Below are 17,057 nucleotides of genomic sequence, written 5' to 3' on the forward strand. Positions count from 1 at the left end.
AAGCTTCTTCCAGTAAAAGAATACAATAATTGTCCATAAAATGACTCCATAAAGCTCGTGTTAACAAACCTCACGAGGTGGCACACACAAACTTAGATGGCACAAACAAACCTAGGCCACCGTGGTCTAATGACATTTGGTAATGCAGAAGTGCAATGACGATTGGCGATGATTTTAATGAAATAATGGATCAAATTACGTTCCCCCCACGAGTCATATCATCGTCAGGCATCAGAAGCCTTTGATTATACTATAGACACGGTTTATGGAGAAATTGTATGGACATTTATTGCCTTTTTCTAAGCAGACTGTCCAGCTCCCCAGAGTTCACTTGAAGAAGCTTCTTCAGCATCGAGCCTGGAGAACTACGAGTTAGTACTGGCATGAGTCGATAATGATCACATTTTTGAGGGGTCAACTATTCCTTTAAAGGCCCATGGCACACCAATAAAACATTCTACAATAATGGTGTGCCATGGGTGTCTGTCCTTGTTTGGAGATATTTGGTCAGACTCCACATGTTCAATCCTTGTTTGTCTGTGTTTCGCCCGTGGCCCACCACCAATCAAACCTTATCCAACAACTGCCGGATAATGTTTGATTGGAGTGCCATGGCCTTGACTCTCCTAACTGTACGTCCTGTCCCGTGTGTGCAGCTTCCGTCTGTTAGACGAGCAGAAGGACGTGTTGATCCTCTTGTTTCTGGAGGAGATCCCGGCCTGGCGTCTGTCTCCCTGCTACCGCATGAGGAAGCTTCTGAAGAGACGCTCCTACCTGAGCTGGCCCCGGGCCGGCCAGCACCGAGGACTCTTCTGGCAGAATGTAAGGAGAGCGCTGGAGGCGGGGGACGGTCCCGACAAGTCCAAACACCTCCTCTCTCGACTGTGAAGGCTCATGGAGTACGGCACAAACACAGCAGAATAATGCCTACCACTGAGTTGGGGGTGACCTGAAGGACTGCTAGAGAACTCTGGGGACATAAATCCCAATTGCAGTTTCAAGCTCCAGAGCTACAGTCATGTGGCTTGCGAGGGATTGTGGGAAAAGAGGGAGGACACATTGTTAATAGGCTCGTTTGAATTGCTCACCTGGAAAGCAGACGAGAGCAGCCGAGCGTAGTCAGGCGAGGCGTCAACAAGTCGAACACTAACTGCTGCTTTTCTTCTTCTACAGTTTTGTTTAACAGCAGTTTGTAAACAAATTAAAACATGCATTAGTGCCAACCACTGCTCAAATGACACAGCCCTTCAGATTCCTTATTTTTATTTTTATGTAGGCATTACAGGTGGTATTTATGTAAAATATGGAGTGACAGCTTGGAATAGATATCAAATGTAAGTTTCTACACTTCACTGTGGGTTTGTGATGCACCTGTGTTGAACCAATGGGCGCTCAGCTCGATGCGTTTCTCGTCATCCTCTGTCATCCGCAGTCGGGCGCAGTTGGTGGGGAGCAACTGCGGCGCCTCGCTCCAAATCTGCGCCCGCCTCGCTCTCACGAGAGTCCCGTGGCTCACGCAGTCGGGCAGGCGGAGCAAGTCGGACAACTTTCTAACCATCATGCAACGGGGCAAGCAAGGCGCTGGTCGAATCTGCGCAGAATTTGCTCATCTCAAACGAGCCTATTGCTCCATCTCTGGTTTAGCCTAGGAGTTGCCTCTATGACCTGCCGGTGACCGCACACAGCTACCGCTGCTGCACCAACTAGCATACTCCATGTTGTAAAAACTCACCGGTAGCGAGCACACTCAAGGGAACGATAAAAACTTGTTTTTTGTGCACGGCAAAAACACACTGGTAAGAAGACAGAATGAGCCAGCACACTAAAAAATTTCCTTTTGCAAGTTTTAATCTCTCATCTGGGCAGCAGCAGCATGTGAATAAGGGCTCAGTATTGGAAACGACGCAATATTTAGGAATACTCTGCGGCCCAAACTTTGAGTAACAACATTGTGCATGAGGTGGGTACAGTTTTATTGTTGATAACGTGTATGTTGCTTGCCAGCCATTTTAGCCGAGCGTGCAGTTGACTCAGGGGTTGCTACGCCGAGACTCAGAATGAAGAATGAAGGCTGAGTCTCGTGTCGATTATAATACTAATCTACAGATCACCACATTTCAATAAATATAAAGTTTTTGCAGATTTTGAATTCTGTTGGTCATTTGTTTTGCTCTGTATGTATGCTGAATTGTTACAGATATCATCACATTTAATTTCAATAAATATAACACATTCAGATTTGAAGGCTGCTGGTCTGTTTTCCATCTTCCATCTCCATAGCTCCTCTCATCCTGGCATCATCTTTGTTGGCATCATTTATTGTTAAAAGCATTAAAACTTGCAAATAACAATATTCTCTGGTCACTGGTCACATATGTTCAAATGGTTCAAAGCAAATCTCTCAAAGTCTCAAATCTGTCAGCATTTGGCTTGTGTTATGATATCCTAGGTTGAACATGGTCAAACTAATTATCAGCAATTGGGTAGGCAATAACCTGTCTGTGGCTCCCTGTTGCAAAGGACTGTGGGTAGGCAATAACCTGTCTGTGGCTCCCTGCTGCAAAGGACTGTGGGTAGGCAATAATCTGTCTGTGGCTCCCTGCTGCAAAGGACTGTGGGTAGGCAATAACCTGTCTGTGGCTCCCTGCTGCAAAGGACTGTGGGTAGGCAATAACCTGTCTGTGGCTCCCTGCTGCAAAGGACTGTGGGTAGGCAATAACCTGTTTGTGGCTCCCTGCTGCAAAGGACTGTGGGTAGGCAATAACCTGTCTGTGGCTCCCTGCTGCAAAGGACTGTGGGTAGGCAATAACCTGTCTGTGGCTCCCTGCTGCAAAGGACTGTGGGTAGGCAATAACCTGTCTGTGGCTCCCTGCTGCAAAGGACTGTGGGTAGGCAATAACCTGTCTGTGGCTCCCTGCTGCAAAGGACTGTGGGTAGACAATAACCTGTCTGTGGCTCCCTGCTGCAAAGGACTGTGAGTATACAATAACCTGTCTGTGGCTCCCTGCTGGAGAGGATTGTGGGTAGCAATAACCTGTCTGTGGCTCCCTGCTGCAAAGGACTGTGGGTAGACAATAACCTGTCTGTGGCTCCCTGCTGCAAAGGACTCTGGGTAGACAATAACCTGTCTGTGGCTCCCTGCTGCAAAGGACTGTGGGTAGACAATAACCTGTCTGTGGCTACACACTGCAAAGGACTGTGGGTAGGCAATAACCTGTCTGTGGCTCCCTGTTGCAAAGGACTGTGGGTAGGCAATAACCTGTCTGTGGCTCCCTGCTGCAAAGGACTGTGGGTAGGCAATAATCTGTCTGTGGCTCCCTGCTGCAAAGGACTGTGGGTAGGCAATAATCTGTCTGTGGCTCCCTGCTGCAAAGGACTGTGGGTAGGCAATAACCTGTCTGTGGCTCCCTGCTGCAAAGGACTGTGGGTAGACAATAACCTGTCTGTGGCTCCCTGCTGCAAAGGACTGTGGGTAGGCAATAACCTGTTTGTGGCTCCCTGCTGCAAAGGACTGTGGGTAGGCAATAACCTGTCTGTGGCTCCCTGCTGCAAAGGACTGTGGGTAGGCAATAATCTGTCTGTGGCTCCCTGCTGCAAAGGACTGTGGGTAGGCAATAACCTGTCTGTGGCTCCCTGCTGCAAAGGACTGTGGGTAGGCAATAACCTGTCTGTGGCTCCCTGCTGCAAAGGATTGTGGGTATGCAATAATCTGTCTGTGGCTCCCTGCTGCAAAGGACTGTGGGTAGGCAATAACCTGTCTGTGGCTCCCTGCTGCAAAGGATTGTGGGTAGACAATAACCTGTCTGTGGCTCCCTGCTGCAAAGGACTGTGGGTAGACAATAACCTGTCTGTGGCTCCCTGCTGCAGAGGATTGTGGGTAGCAATAACCTGTCTGTGGCTCCCTGCTGCAAAGGACTGTGGGTAGACAATAACCTGTCTGTGGCCCCCTGCTGCAAAGGACTCTGGGTAGACAATAACCTGTCTGTGGCTCCCTGCTGCAAAGGACTGTGGGTAGACAATAACCTGTCTGTGGCTACACACTGCAAAGGACTGTGGGTAGGCAATAACCAACCTGTCTGTGGCTCCCTGCTGCAAAGGACTGTGGGTAGGCAATAACCAACCTGTCTGTGGCTCCCCACTGCAAAGGCCTCTGGGTAGACAATAACCTGTCTGTGGCTCCCTGCTGCAAAGGACTGTGGGTAGGCAATAACCTGTCTGTGGCTCCCTGCTGCAAAGGACTGTGGGTAGACAATAACCTGTCTGTGGCTCCCTGCTGCAAAGGACTGTGGGTAGGCAATAACCTGTCTGTGGCTCCCTGCTGCAAAGGACTGTGGGTAGGCAATAACCTGTCTGTGGCTCCCTGCTGCAAAGGACTGTGGGTAGGCAATAACCTGTCTGTGGCTCCCTGCTGCAAAGGACTCTGGGTAGGCAATAACCTGTCTGTGGCTCCCTGCTGCAAAGGACTGTGGGTAGGCAATAACCTGTCTGTGGCTCCCTGCTGCAAAGGACTCTGGGTAGACAATAACCTGTCTGTGGCTCCCTGCTGCAAAGGACTGTGGGTAGGCAATAACCTGTCTGTGGCTCCCTGCTGCAAAGGACTGTGGGTAGACAATAACCTGTCTGTGGCTCCCTGCTGCAAAGGACTGTGGGTAGGCAATAACCTGTCTGTGGCTCCCTGCTGCAAAGGACTGTGGGTAGGCAATAACCTGTCTGTGGCTCCCTGCTGCAAAGGACTGTGGGTAGGCAATAACCTGTCTGTGGCTCCCTGCTGCAAAGGACTCTGGGTAGGCAATAACCTGTCTGTGGCTCCCTGCTGCAAAGGACTGTGGGTAGGCAATAACCTTTCTGTGGCTCCCTGCTGCAAAGGACTCTGGGTAGACAATAACCTGTCTGTGGCTCCCTGCTGCAAAGGACTGTGGGTAGGCAATAACCTGTCTGTGGCTACACACTGCAAAGGACTGTGGGTAGGCAATAACCTGTCTGTGGCTCTCTGCTGCAAAGGACTGTGGGTAGGCAATAACCTCTCTGGGGCTCCCCGCTGCAAAGGCCTCTGGGTAGACAATAACCTGTCTGCGGCTCCACGCTGCAAACAACTATGGAATACTAAATTTTATGTTTTTTTATTATCTGTCCCTGATGTCAGGGCTGAATTAAGCAAATGCATCTTCACGGACTGTGTTTTATTTATTTAGTCAAGACATTAACACGTTTGACCAGTAATTGGGCTTCTTCCTCTTTTTTTGAAGCATTTAAAAAATGCTACGTTCCTCTCTCCTTTACCTGATTTTGAGTGTATTTTGATTTTGCTGGTCTGCAACTTTTATGTTTCATGAATTGATACTGCATCTTCTAAATGGTCTAAATGGTCTCCCTTGAAAATAAATGTAAATTTAAATGGGACTAATAAGGTAAAATGACAAGGCTATAGGTATATTACCAAAGGACAAATGTAACATTACTTTAAGTCCTATTACATTGCTATCACAATCTTCAGGGATAGTCATTACATTTATAGTGACATCTTAAAGGGACACTCCTCCGATTTTCAATGCTGATTTATTTTGCACATAATCTCACACATAATAAAACTATAAACAGTTTTTCAGACATTCATTTAGGTTGACAGTAATTGAGAGTTGATTTGAGTGAAGTTGTGGACCAGTGATGTCATTCATGCACAAATGACATCACAATTTGATTCAAATCAAATCTCAATAACTGTCAAACTAAATGAATGTCTGAAAAACTGTTTAAAGTTTTCTGATACTTTTTTAATCATACAAAGCTGGTTGAAAATCGGTGGAGTGTTGCTTTAAGTTAGCTAATGTTAGCAAAATGCTAGCTAACTAGCTAGCTAACATATAGCTACATCAAGAGCCTAATCAGATCACCAACTTCCTCCATGTCTGGCTAACGATAATTCATGTCACCGATATCTCGATTGGTATCTAACACTTTTTAATCTGCCTTTTATGTTGTGTGTGTGTGTGTGTGTGTGTGCGTGTGTGTGTGGTGTTGCCAACCTTAATAATGAAGTGAAACCACCAGTGCTGTGGGGAAGTCACGCTGTTTCCTTCGCGTTTTAAGCGTGACTTTAGACCACAAGACGGAACTCCTCAGTGTCTGACATGCCCACATGATCCAACGTGTCCACTCCCCACGCACTCACGTGGCTCATTGGCTGCCCACTCCCCACGCACTCACAGCTCATTGGCTGCCCACTCCCCACGCACTCACAGCTCATTGGCTGAGAAGCCAATGTCAGCCAGGAGCGCGATGCAAAAGGAGGCCACTGGGTTTTCTGTCACCGAGTCGACTGGAGAGCAGAAGACCAGAGGACCGGAGACAGGCTGGGAGGAGAGGCAGGTGAGGGGGAGATCAGTGTTAAAGGGACAGCTCAACATAAAATCCAAAATACATATTTTTCCTCTCACCTGTAGTGCTATTTATCCATCTATATTGTTTTGTGTTAGTTGCCTGAGTTTTGGAGATATCAGCTGTAGAGATGGTTGCCTTCTCTTCAATATGTACAATGGAACTGGATGGCACTCGGCTTGTGGTACTCAAAGAAACAAAAAAATACATTTGAAAAACTCAACAGCAATGTCTCTTTCCAGAAATCATGACCCGGTTACTCAAGATAATCCACAGACTTTGTTGTAAGCAGTTTCATGTAGGAACTATTTTATTTTGTATGAAGCTAGCAGCTAGCGGGTGTAGTTCGGTCAAAAGAAAATAGTTCCTACATGAAACTGCTCATAACAAGGTCTGTGGATTATCTTGAGTAACTGGGTCATGATTTCTGGAAAGAGACATTGCTGTTGAGTTTATCAAATGTATTTCTTTGGTACTTTGAGCACCACAAGCCGAGTGCCATCCAGTTCCATTGTATTGGAGAGAAGGCAGAAACTCTGCGGCCGATATCTCCAAAACTCAGGCAAATAACACAAAAATATAAAGATGGATGCACTGCAGGTGAGAGGGAAAATATGTATTTTGGATTTTAGGTTGAGATGTTCCTTTAAGTAACATATACGCCATGAAGATGACATGAGGTTTGCTAGTTCCTTTATCTTCATTTGGCCCTAACCTTTAAATGGTTGTGCATGTTCTATAAACATTAATGAACCGTAATTAACCATTTATTAATGCTTTGTGAGAATGAATATAATGACCCAATTAAAATGTTTGGGTGAACTATAATTCCTCTAGGAGGACTGAGCGGCAAATGAAGTGTTTGACCAGACCCCCTGAAACCTACGACCGTGCCTTGAATATAAAATGTTATGGTTACTAATGTTATTACTGTTATTGTTAATTACAATGAGGTGAATTAGAAATACAGTAGAATAAATATATAATATGATCATGAACATTAAGCTTACTTCCCACCTGTAACTTGTAACTACTAATTAACATAACATATAAAGATTATTTATGGGCATCCGCAATATACGGCACAGACCCGAAAAGCACCGGAACAGATGACAATAACGATGACAATGTTCTGATGTTAATGTACCAGTTAAGCATGACAGGAAACAATGATGATAATGTCGATAATGTGAATGACAATGATGACGATGTTGATGACAATGGTGATGACGATGTTGTTGACGATGATGATGATGACTGTAACGGAACATAACTGAGCTCAAGCATTTGACCGTGTGTACTTGTACATCCGTGTGACAATAAACATCTTGTATCTTGTAGCGTCCTCCAAGCGAACATCTTGCCCCTCGCCATATCGGGCCACACTAGACGTCGCATAACAAACTCAACTGTAGCGTTTGTTTTCTTTTCTATTCTCCTCAGATCTGCCATGACCAACAGTGTCATCAGCAGCAGCTAACCTCCACATCAGAGTAACTCAGCAGGATGGTCACCACACGGACAGGACGTCGCTCTCCAGATTTTCACTGGAGTTTCCCTGTCCTCCTTCTGTCCTGTCTGCTTCATATTAACCCCTTGCTGGCTTACTCACTGAAAGACTGCGATGTGGATTACTCTGACCATGTGGCTGATGTTAATGTTTCATGCAACGATCGTGAGCTCACTGCCGTTCCTGACGACATTCCAACAAAGGCAACATCGCTAGATCTCACGTTCAATGACCTTTTAAAGATCAACAGGGCAGACTTTAAAGATTTTTCAAAGCTCAGAGCTCTATATCTGGGTGGTAATGGGATTTCACATATAGATGATAGAGCATTTGTGGACTTGGCAGAGTTAAGGGTGCTTAACATATACGGAAATAAACTTACAAACCTGACACACAAAATGTTTCAGGGTCTGTCCAGTTTAATAGAGCTATCACTGGACAGTAACCACATTGAATATATATCTCCCTTGGCTTGTCAGTCGCTGCACAGCTTAAAGACAGTATCACTGTTCCAAAACAACCTACATCAAATGGCTGACATTATCCCTCTCTTACAACTACCAAGCTTACATGACTTGGACATTACAGTTAACCTCAACTTCACCTCTTTTCAATCGAATGACCTGCCGTTTAACTTCTCAGAGCTCAGAGGGTTGGCCTTAGGTCCACTGAAGAAGTTCAGCATCACAAGAGACAAATTTCCTCATCTTCAACGTATCTTCCTGATCGACAGTGGAGACATTGAGTGGGACGTACCAGACAAGTCTTTTTTAAGGAGCTTAACTGATTTGTATTTAGAAGTAGGAAAGAGTTTTGAGGCCTTCAGAGAGGTGCTGCAGACTGCTGATTCAGTGGAACATCTATGGCTAGTGAGTATGAGCAAGCTGATGATAGATAGGGGTTTGGTTGACATTGCCTGCCAAATTCCTGCGCTGAGAACTCTTCAACTGTTCTGCAATCCTGCCACTGTGGATGATAAACTGCTGCAGTCTTGCACTCAGCTTACTGAGCTGGATTTAAGCAACAATGATCTGACTAACCTGTCTAAAGATTCACTTAGATCCATGAAGCAGCTCAAGCATCTGGACCTCAGCTACAACGGTCTGTCTGAAGTGCCTCTTGCACTCAGAGGTGTTTCCACACTTGAAAGCCTAGATCTGAGTTATAATCATATCGTGGAGCTACGTTGCTCCGACTTCCTGAATCTGACAGGATTGACCAAACTTGTTCTGAGGTCCAATCTTATTTCAGAACTCGAGGGATGTGTTTTTCAAAATTTGAATAGTTTGAAAGTATTAAATATTGGACAAAACAAGGTTTGTAGCTTCAAACTCAGCCTACCGAAACTAGAAGTTTTGAATTTATCTGGGCAATTGGCAAGGATCACAAAGGGACATTTTAGAAATTTGTCTTCCCTCAGGTCTTTGGATTTAGAATCAGACACTCGATCAGAGCTGTATTGGTCTTTAGAAGGACTGGATGATCTCAGGACTCTCAATCTGTCAGCAATCTCTTACAGTTCCAGGTTACTAGGCTGGTTCACAAGACTGCAACACTTAGAAAATCTAACACTAAATGTGATTTTAGAAGAGGACCCCATTAAATTGAATGAGAACAATGAGCCACCTTTCACACATTTATCTTCCTTGAAGAATCTTATAATCAAAGTGTATCAACTTGATGATCGCACGTTTAACATCCCACCAGATCTGCTTAAAGGTCTGAAATCTTTAGAGCACTTTGCAGCTGAGAATGTCTTCACCAATTCACCATCCCCAGAGACATTTAAACACACTCCTCATCTGAAGAGTCTTGTAATGAGAAACAGCGATCTGTCAGATCTGAACCATACACTGTTTCAGCCAATCCCAAACCTGGAGGCTCTGGATCTTTCCAACAGTAAACTCAGGTCATTGGATTTTCTGGCCAAGGCAAACCTGAGTAAACTCACCTGGTTGAAAGTGAGTCAGAATGAACTGACAGTGATCGATGAGACTGTCTTCCATTCCCTCCCTGCTCTAACATATCTGGACCTGCTTGGTAACCCTTTCAGTTGCTGCTATAATTCTGGCTTTAACAACTGGGTGAGCAACACTCAAACACAGGTTGTTAATGCCCACCAATACACTTGCACTGATCCTCGTAATCAAACGGTAACTAAGTTGCTAGACTTTGACGACGACTCCTGTTTGACGGACGCTAGCTTCCCCTGCTTCATTTGCAGCACTTCTTTGATTGTGCTAACTCTGCTCACATCCTTTACCTACCACTTTCTGAGGTTGCATCTAGCCTACACCTACTACCTCTTCCTGGCCTTCCTTTATGACAGCAGGAGGAGGAAGAAGGGAGCTCCTCTCCACTATGATGCCTTTATCTCCTACAACGTTCATGATGAAGCCTGGATTCTCAGAGAGATGCTTCCCGTGCTGGAAGGAGAGCAGGGCTGGAGACTCTGTCTGCACCACAGAGACTTCCAACCAGGTAGAGGCTGTCTGTCTGTCTGTCTGCCTGTCTGTCTGACTGTCTGTCTGTCTGTCTGTCTGTCTGTCTGTCTGTCTGCCTTCCTGTCTGTCTGTCTGTCTGTCTGTCTGCCTTCCTGTCTGTCTGTCTGTCTGTCTGTCAGTCTGCCTTCCTGTCTGTCTGTCTGTCTGTCTGTCTGTCTGTCTGTCTGCCTTCCTGTCTGTCTGTCTGTCTGTCTGTCTGTCTGCCTTCCTGTCTGTCTGTCTGTCTGTCTGTCTGCCTTCCTGTCTGTCTGTCTGTCTGTCTGTCTGTCTGTCTGTCTGTCTATACTGTATATCGGTGTGCTGATATTGGCCTGGCCATCACCAATACAATGAAGGGTATCAGTCTGTAAAACCTACAATAAAACCTGCCTCATTTACCTTAAAGCCCCTGGAAAGGCAATTCCGTGATTTTGAATTTGTGGTCTTGAATGCAAATATAATCTTATAAAAACTATATACAAAATATAGTGGGCAATCTTTCAAAACAGAGTCCTGAGAAATGATTTGAGCAGCCTGATTGGTTGTTTTTTAGCTCTGTTTTATAATAATTGTGAATGTTTTTCTAAACCCATAATTGGGGTGGGTAATTACTGTATGTGATGGTAAACTGTGAGTCGTATAAAAAAAGATATTTGAGACTGGGTTGCGAGAGGCTGTAAGGAGCTGATAACCCATCTAAGAATTTAATTGTCTGGTGTTTTGATGTCCCAGATGGTCTAAATGACTTTCAGAGAATGTAGAGAACACCGCTACTTATGATGTTACGTCTTCAATTATAGCAAAGCACAACAGCGCCATCTAGCCTTCTGGTGGTGTATGGTCATGGAAACCAAGGAATTAGTGAGGCCACGCACACATGATCATATACCCACGTCAACTGTGTTGGGTCAGTCCCCAGTCCCCACAAATATGAAATATGTAACGGTGGAGAGGTCCGAGCCACCGTGCCTATTGTTGTGACCTCAGATTGATAGTCAGAGCAAAGTAAAGAGGAGGCAGATCAGAGCTAAGGAGAGAGGTAGAAGGGATTATTAAATCTTCATTCAGTAGAAATCAGTGATTTTGCCGTTGCTTCCCCAGGTAAGCCCATCATCGAGAACATTACAGAGGCCATCTACGGCAGCAGGAAGACCATCTGTGTGATCAGCCGTCGCTACCTGGAGAGCGAGTGGTGCTCCAGGGAGATCCAGATGGCCAGGTGGGGGCGCTGCCTCTCTGTTCTCACATACAGCAGCACTTCTTGCGCTGTCTCCCCACTTCCCCGAGCCGTTCAGTCCTCCTAGAGGAATTATAGTTCACCCAAACATTTTAATTGGGTCATTCTACTCCTTCTCATGCAAGTAGAAACTCAGGTGTTTTTTCTTCATAAAACTTGGAGTTCTACAGGCTTGCTGATGGATGAGCTTCTTCCAGTAATAACAATAATTGTCCATAAAATTACTCCATAAAGCTTGTGTTAACAAACCTCACGAGATGGCACACACAAACCTAGGCCACCATGGTCTAGTGACGTTTGGTAATGCAGAAGTGCGTGCAATGACGATTGGCGAGGATTTTCATGAAATAATGGATCAAATTACTTTTCCCCCCCCCACGAGTCATAGAGTCATCGTCAGGTATCAGAAGACTTTGATTATACTAGACATGCTTTATGAAGAAATGTTATGGACATCTATTGCCTTTTTCTAAGCAGACTGTCCAGCTCCCCAGAGTTCACTTGAAGAAGCTTCTCCAGCAGCGAGCCTGGAGAACTACGAGTTAGTACTGGCATGAGTCGATAATGATCACATTTTTGAGGGGTCAACTATTCCTTTAAAGGCCCATGGCACACCAATCCAACATTCTACAACAATGGTGTGCCATGGGTGTCTGTCCTTGTTTGGAGATATTTGGTCAGACTCCACATGTTCAATCCTCGTTTGTCTGTGTTTAGCCCGTGGCCCACCAATCAAACATTATCCAACAACTGCCGGATAATGTTTGATTGGAGTGCCATGGCCTTGACTCTCCTAACTGTACGTCCTGTCCCGTGCGTGCAGCTTCCGTCTGTTAGATGAGCAGAAGGACGTGTTGATCCTCTTGTTTCTGGAGGAGATCCCGGCCTGGCGGCTGTCTCCCTGCTACCGCATGAGGAAGCTTCTGAAGAGACGCTCCTACCTGAGCTGGCCCCGGGCCGGCCAGCACCGAGGACTCTTCTGGCAGAATGTAAGGAGAGCGCTGGAGGCGGGGGATGGTCCCGACAAGTCCAAACACCTCCTCTCTCGACTGTGAAGGCTCATGAAGTACGGCACAAACACAGCAGAATAATGCCTACCACTGAGTTGGGGGTGACCTGAAGGACTGCTAGAGAACTCTGACTACTAGGGGACATAAATCCCAATTGCAGTTTCAAGCCCCAGAGCTACAGTCATGTGGCTTGAAGGGATTGTGGGAAAAGAGGGGGGACACATTGCTACATCTCTGGTTTAGCCTACGAGTTGCCTCTATGACCTGCCGGTGACCGCACACAGCTACCGCTGCTGCACCAACTAGCATACTCCATGTTGTAAAAAGTCACCGGTAGCGAGCATACTCAAGGGAACGATAAAAACTTGTTTTTTGTGCACGGCAAAAACACGCTGGTAAGAAGAGAAAATGAGCCAGCAGACTAAAAATTTTCCTTTTCCAAGTTTTAATCTCTCATCTGGGCAGCAGCAGGAACGGACGTTTCAGCCCACAGGCATCTGGCATGTGAATAAGGGCTCAGTATTGGAAACGACGCAATATTTAGGAACACTCTGGGGTCCAAACTTTGAGTAACAACATTGTGCATGAGGTGGGTACAGTTTTATTGTGATTGATAACGTGTATGTTGCTTGCCAGCCATTTTAGCCGAGCGTGCAGTTGACTCAGGGGTTGCTATGCCGAGACTCAGAATGAAGAATGAAGGCTGAGTCTCGTGTCGATTATACTACTAATCTACAGATCACCACATTTCAATAAATATAAAGTTTTTGCAGATATTGAATTCTGTTGGTCATTTGTTTTGCTCTGTATGTATGCTGAATTGTTACAGATATCATCACATTTAATTGCAATAAATATAACACATTCAGATTTGAAGGCTGCTGATCTGTTTTCCATCTTCATGTCTTCATACTGTACCTCCTCTCGTCCTGGCTGGGGTGGTCCAAGCTTCAGTTTGTATTCACTCGACATCAACAATCTTTATAATATCACCATCTTATCATTTTATACAACCTGCCTCTGAATGGGCTCATCCTGCGACCATATTTGTGATGCATTCTGATGATTCAGATATATGATTTATCAAAGTAGGGGAGAACAGGGACGAAGGAAAGCACTTTTTGTTTTTTTTGTCATTGTGTAAAGATTGTTTCAGCTGGAGTTACAATATTTTTATGTAAGCAACCTACACATGTCCTCTGGCATTACCAACCGTAGTTTCGTTCCATGGGTCAATACATCAGACGTCATCAGATGGCAACCAGAAGCTGCGCAATGCTTCATTTGTCCCACAGTGGAGGGACAAATAAAGCACAGGCGAGGGACTAATGGAGCGGTTGTGAAAAAGGCACAAAAACAGCCAGGTAACAATTTTTTTCTGGCATTAACATACAATTCCTTCATCTTTTAGTCATCTAAGAAACTATAAGTAATATGAAATACATTTTAGTATGTTATATGTTGCAAATTAATATAATTATAACTTCTATCTATATATTTTGCTGATGTGATCAATATTCTACCTCCCTTAAATGGCTTATCCAAAGAAATATTTGAAAATGTATATTTCTTGTCATGTAATAGATTACAATACCATATTAAATATTTACAATTTAGCCAAAAGGCACATGCCACTGGTGTCCTACAGGGATTAAATGAAGCATGCCATCGTAATTAAGGGGTGTACAGTTCACTCACCTGATCAGCAACCACATTTACTGGTAAGATAAGTGTGCTACAGTTTTTTCTCTAGCAAGTCTAGTGTAGGCTAATAATCATAGGCTATAGAAATGCAGGATAACATGCATGACAATAATGAGTTTGTCCTTTCATTGTCCTGCAAGCACAACGGCAGAGTGCTCTATTCGTCCCCCATGCAGCCCACGCGTTTCTTCTGCCGGTAAACAAACTGCCGAGTTTGGAAAATGTCACCGGAAAAGAGTTGATAAGAGGCAAACGGGCGACATCCTTTTGCCACCAAAAATGTGATTGACATCGACATAGTGTCTTCAGCTCGGTATTTTCACAGCAATAAGAGCAGCAATAAAATCCACGTGAAATTAAGAGAAGATAAGAGAAGATGAGATAAGATAAGATAAGATAAGATAAGATAAGATAAGATAAGTTAAGATAAGATAAGATAAGGTGAAAGTTAAAGGAACACTCCGCCCATTTTCAACCAGCTTTGTATCATTAGAACATCAGTAGTATATCAGAAAACTGTAAACGGTTTTGAAGTCTGTCATTTCATTTGACAGTTATTGAGTGTTAAAGTGTGGACCAGTGACATCACTGGTCCACACTAACTCAAATTAATAACTTATTCACTCAAATCAACTCTCAATAACTGTCAAACTAGATGAATGATGTATAGTTTGACAGATATTGAGAGTTGATTTGAGTTAATGAGTTATTAATTTGAGTTAGTGTGGACCAGTGATGTCACTGGTCCACACTTTAACACTCAATAACTGTCAAATTAAATGACAGACTTCAAAACCGTTTACAGTTTTCTGATATACTGTACTACTGATGTTCTAATAATACAAAGCTGGTTGAAAATGGGCGGAGTGTTCCTTTAAGTGATCGTCATGGGGGAATTGGATCACTGCAGCAGCATTGAATAGAAGAGGAAATAAACAGGATATAGAGAAGATACATAAATATACAATTACTGATGGAAGATGGCGCAATAAGGCCAATGCCAATAAGGAGATCCTTTTGGCTTGAAACAAATCTTGAATTGACAAGTGATGGATTTAGAGATTAACAGACAGATCTATGCATTTACACTGCAGAAGTGAAGCATATGTGCAGCGTGTACCAATATGCAGCATTGGGGCTATGTTCACATTGCAACTGAAAGTGTCCCAAATCAGATCTGTGCACAAAATGTGATCAGTCAAGCCTCCGTTATTATTAAAGGTCCCATATCATGTAAAACAGGATTCTGCTTGCCTCTGTGATGAGAAAGGTGTTGGATGGTCTTATCTGAACATGGTGAAAGTATCAAAACGCACGGTCACCAACTAAATCCACATAATCCATATGAGAAAAGCCAGCCTCTAAACGAGCTGTTTGGACTTCCCTAAAGGCTGAAACATACGTCCGCCTCGACTTGGAGCCTTGCCGGCGGCAGCTGGTCCTATAAACTCAAACGTCAGCTTGATGAGGGGTCTCAGGAGAGTCCCCAGCAAAATTAGTAAATTGTGTGATTTCACTAGGATTTCAATGACTAGAAGTTAGTCCAAGGAGATAATGTAGTGAATATACTTGGTATAGCTTTCACTCTCTCCTGTTATCTCCCCATCTATATTATATTATACTCGCGCTGTTCACATCAGCTGCGTCGAGTGAGGCGCACCCCACGGTGCATTCGGCGAGGGGTTTGACGCGGAAGTATAAGTTAAGTTAAGTTATCCTTTATTTATCCCCATGGGGAAATTCATCCTCTGCATTTGACCCATCCTCTAGTAGGAACCTTCCTAGAACTAGGAGCAGTGGGCAGCTGCAGTGCAGCGCCCGGGGACCAACTCCTGTTCTTTTGCCAGTGCCTTGTTCAGGGGCACTGACAGGAGTATTATGTAACCCTAACATACATGCCTTTGATGGTGGGAGGAAACTGGAGCGCCCGGAGGAAACCCACGCGGACACGGGGAGAACATGCAAACTCCACACAGAAAGGACCTGGGACGGAGCGGGGTTTGAACCCAGGACCTTCTTGCTGTGAGGCAACAGTACTAACCACTGAGCCACCGTGCCGCCATGTGATTGTCAAGGCCTTAACTTTGTAGCATCACAAAGGTTCACTCATTGTCATTTTTGTAGGAAATAATACATGTTTTTTAAGTGATGCAGCCACTTCTAGTGACATGTGTGACCGTTTCAGCAGAGATGTGGCCCGAGATGTAGACTAGGCGCCCCCCCCCAACCACTTCCCCCCGGCTCTACAAGGAAGCGAGAGTGGAGACGGAAAGCCACTCAAAGCCGGTGAAACACGCGCACACACACACACACACACACACACACACACACACACACACACACACACACACACACACACACACACACACACACACACACACACACACACACAGTGCCAGAGATAGGGGAGAGGGGTGGGGAGAAGGGTATGACCCACGCAAACCTGCACCACTTACTTCAACACCCAAGTGGTTGAGCGGTTGTCATTGTATATTATATTAAAGAGACAGCGACAGAAACAACCTGTTTTTGGCAAGGCTCCGAGAGATGCTGGAAAATCAACCATGTAGGATTGAGAGTGGTTTTGCATTGGTACATGACACCACACACACACACACACACGCACACGCACACGCACACGCACACACACACACACACACACACACACACGCAGCTTTGAATGGACCTCAAGACATCAAATAAAACAGTGGAAAGTGGAGAATGTAGGACCTATACAT

General features: G+C 44.9%; 2 protein-coding genes across 2 annotated transcripts in view; both read left to right on the plus strand.

Annotated features, from left to right (window-relative positions):
* Nucleotides 1-921, plus strand: part of LOC310770864 (uncharacterized protein) — a gene marked incomplete at its 5' end in the record, with an annotated part of 7,244 nt that extends 6,323 nt beyond the window's left edge. Inside the window, one exon of the mRNA XM_083663569.1 lies at nucleotides 657-921. Coding sequence (XP_083519695.1) covers nucleotides 657-888 — 232 coding nt within the window. The 3' untranslated portion in view covers nucleotides 889-921. The remainder of the gene's footprint in view (nucleotides 1-656) is intronic.
* An 8,325-nt stretch (nucleotides 922-9,246) lies between these two features.
* LOC310770852 (toll-like receptor 13) lies at nucleotides 9,247-13,448 on the plus strand. The gene is made up of 3 exons (XM_083663555.1): nucleotides 9,247-10,366; nucleotides 11,470-11,587; nucleotides 12,429-13,448. Exons 1-3 carry the CDS (start codon nucleotides 9,703-9,705, stop codon nucleotides 12,658-12,660), a joined length of 1,014 nt encoding a protein of 337 aa, XP_083519681.1. The 5' UTR covers nucleotides 9,247-9,702; the 3' UTR covers nucleotides 12,661-13,448.
* The last annotated feature ends 3,609 nt before the right edge of the window (nucleotides 13,449-17,057 follow it).

Source organism: Poromitra crassiceps (genome assembly GCF_964638095.1).
Source record: "Poromitra crassiceps genome assembly, contig: HAP1_SCAFFOLD_248, whole genome shotgun sequence".
Lineage (NCBI taxonomy): Eukaryota > Metazoa > Chordata > Actinopteri > Beryciformes > Melamphaidae > Poromitra > Poromitra crassiceps.

Bases quoted from the DNA above. Each gene is read 5' to 3' on its own strand.
- LOC310770852 (XM_083663555.1), top strand. From the start codon at position 9,703: ATGAGAAACAGCGATCTGTCAGATCTGAACCATACACTGTTTCAGCCA. The intron at 10,367-11,469 runs GTAGAGGCTGTC...TTGCTTCCCCAG, and splicing joins CCACAGAGACTTCCAACCAG to GTAAGCCCATCATCGAGAAC. The intron at 11,588-12,428 runs GTGGGGGCGCTG...CCGTGCGTGCAG, and splicing joins AGGGAGATCCAGATGGCCAG to CTTCCGTCTGTTAGATGAGC.